Below are 12,069 nucleotides of genomic sequence, written 5' to 3' on the forward strand. Positions count from 1 at the left end.
CAAACAGAGTCGTTTGTTGTATGCAAATGCTCATGTAGACAAACCAGATTCATTTTGGAACAAAGTGCTTTGGACTGATGAGACAAAAATTGAGTTATTTGGTCATAACAAAAAGTGCTTTGCATGGCGGAAGAAGAACACCGCATTCTAAGAGAAACACCTGCTACCTACTGTCAAATTTGGTGGAGGTTCCATCATGCTGTGGGACTGTGTGGCGAGTTCAGGTACTGGGGCCCTTGTTAAAGTCGAGGGTCAGATGAATTCAACCCAATATCAACAAATTCTTCATGATAATGTTCAAGTATCAGTCACAAAGTTGAAGTTACGCAGGGGTTGGATATTTCAACAAGAAACAAGACAATGACCCAAAACACAGTTCGAAATCAACAAAGGCATTCATGAAGAGGGAGAAGTACAATGTTCTGGAATGGCCGTCACAGTCCCCTGACTTGAATATCATCGAAAATCTATGGGTTGATTTGAAGCAGGCTGTCCATGCTCAGCAGCCATCAAATTTAATTGAACTGGAGAGATTTTTGTATGGAAGAATGGTCAAACATACCTCCATCCAGAATCCAGACACTCATCAAAGGCTATAGCAGGCGTCTAGAGGCTGTTATATTGGCAAAAGGAAGCTCAACTAAGTATTGATGTAATATCTGTGTTGGGGTGCCCAAATTTATGTACCTCTCTAATCATGATGCATATTGCATATTTTCTGTTAATCCAATAAACTTAATATCACTGCTGAAATCCTACTGTTTCCATAAGGCATGTCATATATTAAAAGGAAGTTGCTACTTTGAAAGCTCAGCCAATGATAATCAAAAATCCAAAGAATTAAGAGGGGTTCCCAAACTTTTTCATATGACTGTATCTATCATGTATAGTGCCTTTCCTATATATATATATATATATATATATATATATATATATATATATATATATATATATATATATATATATATATATATATATACTGTATAAATATATATATATATATATATACTGTATATAGTGCTGGGATTGAGAAACACCAAAAACATTTGATGTAAGAATGCCTTTTGACATTTTAAATTTCCATTCCAACTGTTGCTTTCCTGGGTTTATAACCCCTAAGGTTAGTGCTGCTGTTATTTACCCAAATGCATTCTATAGCTGATTCCTTTTGTCTGTTATATTCCTTGTTTTTGTATTTTAAACAAAATGTGGTTTATTTAACTAGCAACACACAAGTGAAAACACAAAGTAGATAGTACAAAGTAGAGTGGATTCAGAAAGTATTCAGACCCTTTAACTTTTTTGACAATTTATTATGCTTCAGCTAAATCGTTAAATTTCTTTTCTTTTAACACTACGCAACACACAATACCTCAGAAAGACAAAACAAAAACAGAAGTTGAGAATTTTTTTCAAGTTAAGCCCTTGCTGCTTGTGCTGATCAACACATTTACAGGACAAAAGACGCTGATGGAGAGGTGCGAAGGATTTTCAGGTGGGCCGGAATTACAAGTTTTTTCGTAGGCTTCAGGAATTCTAGTGTTAAAGTACAGTATAGACCTTCCAAAAACTACTGTAATAAAGGGACTCAAATCACTCAGGGTCATTCATAGCACTGGGCAGAAGCTGGATGGTAAGATGCCATTGGGAAGAATGGGAATTAGCATCTTGCCATTTAACTAATAGAGCAAGAGCGTAACTCTGTGGGAGGAAAAGAGACCAGCAGATTAGAAAGAAGGCAAAGTAAAGAGAGCATGAGGACACCAATAAAAGCAGGTAAGTGGCCTGATAGTCAGAGCTCTGAACCCTGTATAGAAGAGATGCATATTGTTTTTCTTTCACAGTCTCGACGCATACTTTTTGATTAGTTTTATAATTTGCTGTCTTTACATAATCACCAGTGCTAAGGTAGATGAGTGAATCTCAGCCAGAGACGTAGCACTCATCTCACATGAGAAACTTCCTCAGGAATGTGTTGTGACTGCTCCTTCAGAAACCCCCTCTTAAACAGTATTTGAATGGGAAACAAACCCACTCTTAAAGCTCCTCTTTGTGGGGTCAGCTGCCGGCTTCTATTTAAAGGACTGAGTTGCGGTCCTCCTGACGTCTTACTCTCCTGTCTCTCTTCCCCAAGATTCCCTCTGCTCCGGCTGCTGCTACCGGCCCACTGGATCCCCTTGATGAAGAAGACTTTGTGTTCTTTTGACAAGGAGTTGGGGTCAATGCATCAAGTTTGGCAGCTGTTCCTTGTGAGGTCGGATCACTTCTGTAAGAGAGTGTTTGTAACTGACAGAACAGCAATAAACTTTCTACTCCATGGAAAACCTGCTGTACTCTCTTGTGCAACTTTGTGACTCAAGCTTGACAGTGTGCTGTGCATAGGAGTCTTCTGAACCTCTCTGGCACTTGGTCTTCCTATGAACAGTTCCAAGTTGTTGAAAATCTTTTTAAGGGTATTAGAACGTAAATACATAACAACCGGCATCGTTTTCACTTTTGCTTGGTTTCTATCTCCAGATCTTAGTATTTGCTAATCTCCTCTGCTTCATTTGTTAGAAGATTAGCATCTCCTGGGAAAGCAACATTAATGAGAAGGCAAGTCTTTTTGCCTGGTCGACTGCCTGCCATTGCCTGATCAGTATTGATAGCCATGTGCCATATGACAGTAACATCACTGATGTTCGTTCCACCTGGTGACGTGTGCTTATACCAGAGATCAGGTACTTCAAGGCCCAGCACAGACAGCTAGCCTCTTGGTTATGCCTGTGCAGGTGTCCTGTAGGCGCTAACACTAGGCAATCAGCTGCCATGTGACTTATGTGCTCGGCAAAGGCGTGACACATCCTGAACTTGCTATCAACATTCCTCTAAGGAGGCCATTTTGACTGTCTGGTCTTGTGTGGGAAATAGGAGACTCTCCATCTCTCCTTTGAGTCCTGAGCTTCGAAGCCATGTGCAAGACATATCTTTATCTACATGCAGTTCTTCTAGCAGCTTAAATAATTGACCATGCAGTGGTGTCTCTTTCAGTCTTGCCTCCTTGTGCCTTTGTATGACATTTCTCAGGTGGGTCTTCAAGGGTACACTTGTAGACCCTTGCAACTGGAATTGTTCTCGGACCTCCATTGTAATAGTGGAGATTAAGTATTTGGCTTTCACGGCCTCATGGCTGTGCACTTTGATTGTGAGCCGGTCTTTGTCCAGAAGAATGTAGTTGTTGAGCCTGACAATGGCAGAGTTGATTGTTATTAATATGGTTATTAAACTTTTTTCCTTGATATACCTTTTTCTCTTTGAATTTATTTAGGTTCACTTTGCTCACACCACCTCCTAGCATATCTCAGCTCTCGGATTATTATGTCACCTGTGCCATCAAATATTCAGGAAAATAACAATAAGTGAAATATGAAGATAACCTTTACAGGTCTGCTAACATTTCTTTGTAACAAAGGAGTAATTGTGAAGTAGAGAAACATGTGGACGTCTTGAACATGAGCTGCCAAAGCGGCAATTCCCATCTGACATGTCTTTATCTTGGAATCTCCAGACTGTCTGATAATAGCTCTATGGTTTGTTACAGGAGCAGGTCCTATAAGAAGGACTGAATGTCTGTGAATGTAGTAAAGCAGGACGACCCTGCACGTTGCGTTAAGCCCTGGGGATGGTAAGGTACACCACCTGTGGAAAATGTTGCAGGAGTAGTTGCGAGGAACTATATAAGAAAGTTTATTAGCTAATAGCAAAGCTGTCCCAATGCCTCTTCCAGATTCTTCTTAAAGGTTGCCCATGTCTCAGTAGTTAATTCCAGAGTCCCACAACTCTATGCATAAAGATGCCCTTCCTGACTTCAGCCCTATTGTTCTTTCCCTTAATCTCCACTTGTGTTCTCGAGGATGGGATTCCTCATTAAGTTGAAAGAATTCTGCTGGATCTACTTTATCAATGCCTCTGAAATTTCTGAAGACGTGGATGAGGTCCCTATGCAGGACACGTCCTTCAGTCCTGGGATGCACATGGTTCTTCTCCTCAGCACAGCTTCAAGTGCTGCTGTGTCTTTCTTGTACCATGGTGACCAGAACAGCACACGTGATATTCCAGATACGGTCTCAATGGTACATTTTATATTCTTGACTTAAATTCAACGGTTTCTATGTTATCACCCATCTGTGTTCCTTGAATGTGGGAAGCGACCTCATCATTTACAGCTCTACGATGGCCAGTGTGATCGTCTATGCTGTGGTTTGCTGGGCTGGTAACATCACTTCAAGGGTGGCCCAGCTAAATAAAAGGGCAGGATCAGTCATACGAAACACTCTGGACTCCCTGGAGGAAGTAGGTAGGTTGGAAGCATGCGCTGATAGCACGTTGCCACACCCACCACAAGACCAAACCACCTGGACTGGGACCAGAGGGTACTGGGTGACACCTCAGCACCACAATGGAACAGTGGCTGGAGTGCCAGTCCTGCCACCAACCCCAAGTTTTCCCTGTAAGGTGGAGGACCTGCTGGATGCAGATTAACATCATACCCAGGATGAAGCCATTGCAGGTTCAGGGCCTCGCTCAAGGACCTAATGGAGTTGTCACTTCTGCCGTTTACAGGATTCAAACCGGCCACCTTCCGATTGCCAGCACAGATCCCTAGCCTCAGAGCCACCACTCCCCCCATGATGGGAGTAGCAAAGAGAGAATTAAAACAAAACTTGGTAGCCATTATGAACAATGTTATACATCCTCTCTGTGAATCACTAACACTGAGGACTTTCGGCCAACAAATTATTCAGCAGAAGTGTGTCAAAAAACACTATCGGGGCCCCTTCATACCAACGACAATATGCCTGCATAATGCTTCAGTGGGACAGGGAGTGCCAAGTCTGTAATTTTTACATTTTCTTCCTTTTTTGTCATTCTAGGGTGTGCGTAGGTATATTTATTTATGTATCTGTTTATGTTTGTATTCATTGAAAGAATTTCTGCAAAATGTCAAATTACTCCCCAACGAGTATAAATAATAAATTTCTATCTTTAAAGGTCTTCACTATATAAAGACGCTGCAGCAGATACCGAAGGCTTTTTGTGCTCATTTGGCAACAAGGGTCCTGGAGCAATGAGGCCTACAGAGCCTTACCTGAGGCCCCCCTCATCCCATGACTCGCACTTTTGCTCACAGCTTTCAGTCTGAATCTGTACAATTACAGTTGTTTCTATTTGTAATGAGAAGTGAAGCAAAATGACACCTTTTATTGGCTAACTGAACAGATTACAATATGTAAGCAGCTCAGGCCCCTTCTTCAGACAAGCTGTAGTGTAGTGTAGTTTCTCTTTGTAATAATGTACTATTTGTGATCCATTGTTTCTACATTAAGGGTAGTTTAATATATTGTGTCATACACCCAAATTACTGTATGCAGGGTGTGTGGCCAATACATTAGAGAACAGTCAGCAAATAAACTTTGCTGTATGACCTTCCAATCCACCATTCGAGCATAGCAAGAAGTGAGGGCTCAACATAATCAATGCCCTCCCAAACCTAAACCACAAAGCACAATTAAATTGAGTTACTCCAGCAAGAAGATGTATGGCTCTGAAATGTGCTTAAGATCAGGTTCATGGAAGGACAGAGCTTGGAATATAAGTTAAGAAAAAAGCATTATGAAGATATGCCTAGTGAATGACCCTGAAAAGAAAAAATGGCTTTCCCACAATCCCTAGCAATGGCAGCGATATTTGGACCCATTTGTGGGCACCAGTGCCAGTGCAATAATGGCAATCAAAAGGGTTGAGGTTTATTATTCAATAAACTCAATAAATCAGAGCAGGCCACCATATCACCAGCCACAAATCCTCCAGCGTGTCCAGTAACCGCAGCCTCCATATTTGTATACCTCCTCTCACAGAATACGATGTGGTACATACAGTAAAGACTTGTGAAAAGTAAGTGACCCCTTCCTGGTTTCGCCTATTAATGTAAATCTTTGACAGTGAATATTTTCTCTTATTATATAAAGTGTGTCTGATTAAACAAATAACAAATTAATTATTTCATATATGCAATGAATAAAGCTACTTATAATATTAAAAAGTAACTGCCCCGATGTTAATTTAATCCAGTTAAGGGATAGTTAGAGTCAGGTGATTGGACACAAGCAGTCGTCATTACTGCCAGCTCTGCTCAGTACAAAGCCTCACTTTATTTGACTCTTGCAATCAGCAAAAAGCAGCAGCAGAAATTACATAACCTCACAACTACCTGATATTTCTGAAGAGGTCAGAAAAAAACCTGCTAATATCCATTATTTCTGGGAACAAAGTCATTTCAAAGGCTCCATAAGAGAGAGAGAACTTTAATCTCCAAATGGCAAACACTCGGAACAGTAGTGAATCTTCTGAGAAGTGGCCAGGCCATCAAAATTACTTTAAGGGTGCAACGTAAAATCATCTAGGAAGTCACAAAGGATCCAGAAGTCATTCAGGTTTCTCTTGCTTCATTGACGCTCAGCATTCATGACTCCACAATCAGAAAAAATGCTGGGCAAAAATGGGCTTTTTTGGAAAGAACCAAGGCAGACACCACTGTGAACCATCCATCCATCCATCCATCCATCCATTTTCCAACCCGCTGAATCCGAACACAGGGTCACGGGGGTCTGCTGGAGCCAATCCCAGCCAACACAGGGCACAAGGCAGGAGACAATCCCGGGCAGGGTGCCAACCCACCACAGGACACACACAAACACACCCACACACCAAGCACACACTAGGGCCAATTTAGAATCGCCAATCCACCTAACCTGCATGTCTTTGGACTGTGGGAGGAAACCGGAGCCCCCGGAGGAAACCCACGCAGACACGGGGAGAACATGCAAACTCCACACAGGGAGGACCCGGGAAGCGAACCCAGGTCCCCAGGTCTCCCAACTGCGAGGCAGCAGCGCTACCCACTGCGAACCAAAACAACATTAATGTTCACTTCTTGTTCGCCTGGAAGGATATGAATGACCCCAAATATTTTGGGAGAATATCCTAATTACAGATGGCACATGGACATGGGATCCATGTTGTCAGGTGTAAAGAAAACACGGAATTCCAGGATAAGGACATCATGCCATCAATCAAAAATAATGGCTGTGGTGGAAGTCTAGTGTGGAGTTATTGGGATATCTTAAGGCATGGCTGATTAGCCATAATACAAGGAACCATTAACTCTGCTCTGTGTCTTCAAATATGTCTAGTTATTTGTCAGTGAACTAAAGGATAATTGTGTCATGCAGTAAGACAACACACCATCATATTAGGAGGAGCTACAGTAGCAATCATAGTGGACTTGGTACTATCTACATCTAGACAGAGCAGGACGTCATAAACTATTAGTGTACATAACTTCATTAAGGTGGCTAATTGGATGTGAGGTTATATAGTGCCCTGATGTGTGGAGTACAAGTCCAAGGAGGTTCAGCTCAGGCTTTATAACGCACTGGTGAGGCCTCATCTGGAGTACTGTGTGCAGTTTTGGTCTTCAGGCTACTAAAAAGACATAGCAGCGCTGGAAAAGGTCCTTGACAAGAGTGACTAGGCTGATTCCAGGGATACAGGGAATGAGTTATGAGGGTAGACTAAAAGAGCCGAGCCTATACAATTTAAGCAAAAGAAGATTAAGAGGTGACATGATTGAAGTGTTTAAAATTATGAAGGGAATCAGTACAGTGGATCGAGACTGTTATTTTAAAATGAGTTCATCAAGAACACAGGGACACAGTTGGAAACTTGTTAAGGGGAAATTTTGCACAATGGTTAAGAAGTTGTTCTGCACACAGAGTAATAAATTATCAAGTCGTGCAGTGAAGAGTAGGCCTCAAGAGAACTTCAAAATTCGACTTGATGTTATTTTGGAGAAATTAGGTGAATAAGACTGGCAAGCTTTATTGGACTAAGCTGCCTGTTCTCATCACATTCTTTTCTAATACTCTGAAACCTGATTGCCGTCCATGTGAAGACTGAACTTTCTCCCTACTGACTTTCCCTCTCACATCCACAAAGACATGCAGGCTGAGTTACCTGTGGGTATGTGTGGGTTAGTGGGTGCTGTGGTGGGCTCGTGTCCCATCCAGGGCTGTTCCCCCAGTTTGGGCTGCCAGCGTATGTCTCATTGTGGCTTTGAATTGCTTGTAAACGGATCAGAGAATGTCCCGCTATGGTATGTTATTAGGTTTGTGAATGGGGGGGGGGCTCATATCAGTTAACTTACAACAATTAATAAAGTTAGTGTATAATGATCGAGGTGCTACCATAGTTTTAGTATTTAGTATGATGGCCTGCTCATTTAGTTTGCTTGCCTTTGATTCTTCATGTGCATGTGTTACATTTAAAGGTTTGCTCAAAGGGTAGTACATCATTTGTAAAAATTTTTATAAACTTAAGGAATTAAAGAATGTGTAACAAAACCAGGAAATACCCTTGGACTGTGCATTATACAAATAAATGAATTCTTTTCCCCAGTAGTCCTTTGTCAACACACCGTTAATGGTTTACTTATTGTGAATGTGCAGTATGTTGCTTTCCACACAATTCTGATCAGACACCTGAGGTGTGCTTATGACAACATGCTGTTCCAACATATCTACAGTAAAGTGCCAACGGAAAAAAATTGTTTATACCATATTTTCTCTCAAAAGCTGGACAAAGGAAAGATCAGCTCTCTAAGCCATTGTACCCTTGGATGTTGCTGAGTTCTCCTGCTAGACTCGAGCGTTTTTATTATTGCTATTTGTATAATCTGCCTTATCATAGGCAGACAGATAAATGAATAGAAAATAAACCATATGATAGATAGATAGATAGATAGATAGATAGATAGATAGATAGATAGATAGATAGATAGATAGATAGATAGATAGATAGATAGATAGATAGATAATGATGTATTCTACTGTAATTGCTGCTCAACAGATTTTTTTCCAGCATATTAATGTATGGTTAAATGATCCACTGATGTGCATATATGATACTATATATATAATACTTCTTCATCAAGCTTATCATAGACAGACAGATAAATAAATAGAAAATAATCTATAGATAGATAGATAGATAGATAGATAGATAGATAGATAGATAGATAGATAGATAGATAGATAGATAGATAGATAGATAGATAGATAGATAGATAGACTCATTTATTTTAAAGCATCGGAGGGAACTGATTTTTATGGCACAAGATTTATTTACATAACTATTTATTGATTTGTATGCACTCTTTTGCAGATGTTTGGAAGCACTTTAAAACTTTTAATATGTTAATAAACTCAACTGCACTTTTGGCAAGTACTTCTCACTTATCTTCTCACGTACCCTGGTCAGTCCTCAGGTCATGACTATTGAGACCCCAAATAAAGGGAGGTCACCATGGCTGTGGTTGTCCATCACATATACATTGCAGTGTTGGGGTCTTGAGCCATCGATTATATTTAATTCTGTCTTTTTCAAGATCTTCATTTATTCCACGGTTTTACCCCTCTTTCTAATTTCTTCTTTCATGTTTTCTTCCCCTTTGGTCTTTTTTCGTTGCACTTCATTTCCAACACCTTTCTGGGTCTCCTTGTTTCATTTATTTATTCTTATTTCATGTCCACACTGTTGTAGCTGTTTCATTTTTATAGTTTCCATGGTTGACTGCATTTCCAGTTCTTCACAGATCCTTTTCTTTCTTGCCCGTCCCTTTTTGTTTTATCTGCTACTGACCTTAGTTACTTCATTTCAACTGCTGTTATTTTAGATCTTTGTTAATTCAGATTTGCCCAAGATCCTGCAGCAGGTAATATTGTTGTTACGTATTTGGTTTAATATACAGTAGATGCATCTTTGCTTCTATACTTCATTCTTTCTTCCCTGTTATGGTGTTGTTTTATAAGTGCCATTTGCTTCCTTGATGTTGTCAAATTTCATATCTCCTTTCCCTTCAGGGGGAATTCTGCTAAACAGGCTCTCTGTAAGGTGTTCAGAAATCCTTTTTTTTTCTTACAAAAACATGTCACCCTTCCAATTTAATGTGAGCTCAGATATGTTCCAATCTTTCAAGGCTAAAGGAGACTCGCATTTGGACTACATTCATATTTAATAAGTTATGGCCATCAGTGCCTACAAGTATTTCTTCTACCCATTCTTTCCAAACAGCACAATGGACTCCCTGCACCCCATAGTCTGTCCCTTTTTCTGTTTACTCCCATGACACGTCCACGGTGTTTACTTGTCTGACGGGTCAGTGTCCTGTTAAGTCCGTGCCAGTTGTGTTCCTATCGATATAAAAGTGTCAGGTGAAGGCAGGGCACTGTGTGCTGATGTTACATGAAAAGAATGAAAATGTCAGAGGAGGTGTTGGTTTGCCATTTAATCCTACACAAGTTGAGCTCCCATTGTTACTTAGCTTCCCATAAGGAAGCCAGGGGGAGTTTCTCTCAAGGGAGGGCAGTGTGTGTTGATTTTACATCAAAAAGGGAATGAAAGTGTCGGAGGAGGTTCTGTTCGTCACTTGGAGTAACAATCCTGGAGTTCACAGTCACAATCTGCATAAGGGCTGCTAAGCTTCTTCATCGAATGGGGAAGAGGCAGACACTTCTCTTGGGCCAATCAAAAGCTAGAGTCTGTTCAAGATTAGATTTACAGCAGTCTTAGCATAGCACGCCAAAAGCCACCAGATTCTTCCTTGGCTCAGAAGACCTACAGAGATCAGCAGTCCTACATCCAGGCTGTCTGGTTTTAACATTGGTGTGTTTTCCTGCTTCATCCAATATGCACCTTTTCAGCTTTTTGTGGCAAATTGTCTTCCTTTGCCAAGGGTTTATGTTTTGCCACAATGAGATCATTTCCAAAGAAGAGATTTTCAAAACGTGCTGAGCCTGTTGTCCTACAGAAGAAAGACTTTCTGAGCCATGATGCCATGAACGCCTTTTTAAGCATCTTGGAGAAACGTGTGCACTGCTTTGGAGTGTCGTGTGGAAAGGTAAGCACACATTTTTTTTTTTTTTGCTCTCGGCTCTTCCTCGCTTTCGGCCAGCAGTTCTGCACACTTTACAAAGCGGGGCAAAGTCTACCAGCTTTTACTTGTGCTATGCTAGGCTATGCTGTACTTTGGATGATTTTATGATTCTTAAACTCCATGTAAGTCACACAAGGGAGTCTTTTATAAAGAAAAAAAAACAAACCTTGAAATGTATTAAAAGTATGCAGAAAGGCTTGTTTTGAAAGTAAGCAGCTATTTGTAACAAGTGTTCAATTGGGGGAACACTGCTTGGGTAACACAAATAAATGTTACATTCAGTTTCTGTGTCTTGTAAAATGTAGTTCTCTCCATGCTTCAAAGTAAAACGGATTAAGGCAGAAGGCGTCAAAATTAAGTTATAAACTCTGAAATAGAATTGTAAAATTATATTAGACAGTTTGGTGGCACAGTGCTTAGGGATTTGCACCTCTCCCCGTCAAGTACCCGCGTTCAGTTGCTGGTGCGATCAATGTGAATTGTGCTCAGTTTCTTCTCCCCACTCGGGTGGGATTTCTGCACAAATTCTAGTTCCTGAAGATAGCAATGTTGAATTAATGAAAAGATCTAAAGTGGCCCAGTGCACCGCGCCTTATACCTTGTGGATTTGGGCTCGCTGCAGTAAAGGAAAAGAGGGTTCACAAAAGACACAATACAGAATATTATACATTCTGAATATACTGAGAAGTCAAGCACATGTTGCCTGAAGAAGGGGCCTGAGTTGTCCTCAAAAGATTGCATATTGTAATCTTTTTAGTTTGTCAATAAAAGGTGGCATTTTGCTTAACTTCTCACTACATTCATAATGGCTAACAATAACAACAACATTTATTTATATAGCACATTTTCATACAAAAAGTAGCTCAAAGTGCTTTACATAATGAAGAAAAGAAAAATAAAAGACAAAATAAGAAATTAAAATAAGACAACATTAGTTAACATAGAAAAGGAGTAAGGCCCGATGGCCAGGGTGGACAGAAAAAACAAAAAAAAATTCCAGACGGCTGGAGAAAAAAATAAAATCTGTAGGGGTTCCA

At 40.4% G+C, this 12,069-nt stretch overlaps 1 protein-coding gene across 1 annotated transcript in view; it reads left to right on the top strand.

The window, feature by feature from the left end:
• Positions 1–10,340: 10,340 nt before the first annotated feature.
• The window catches only part of slc39a4 (solute carrier family 39 member 4), an 82,441-nt gene continuing 80,712 nt past the window's right edge, over positions 10,341–12,069 (top strand). Inside the window, exon 1 of the mRNA XM_028818099.2 lies at positions 10,341–10,996. Coding sequence (XP_028673932.2) covers positions 10,850–10,996 — 147 coding nt within the window. The 5' untranslated portion in view covers positions 10,341–10,849. The remainder of the gene's footprint in view (positions 10,997–12,069) is intronic.

The sequence above is a fragment of the Erpetoichthys calabaricus genome, chromosome 13 (genome assembly GCF_900747795.2).
Source record: "Erpetoichthys calabaricus chromosome 13, fErpCal1.3, whole genome shotgun sequence".
Taxonomy (NCBI): Eukaryota; Metazoa; Chordata; class Cladistia; order Polypteriformes; family Polypteridae; genus Erpetoichthys; species Erpetoichthys calabaricus.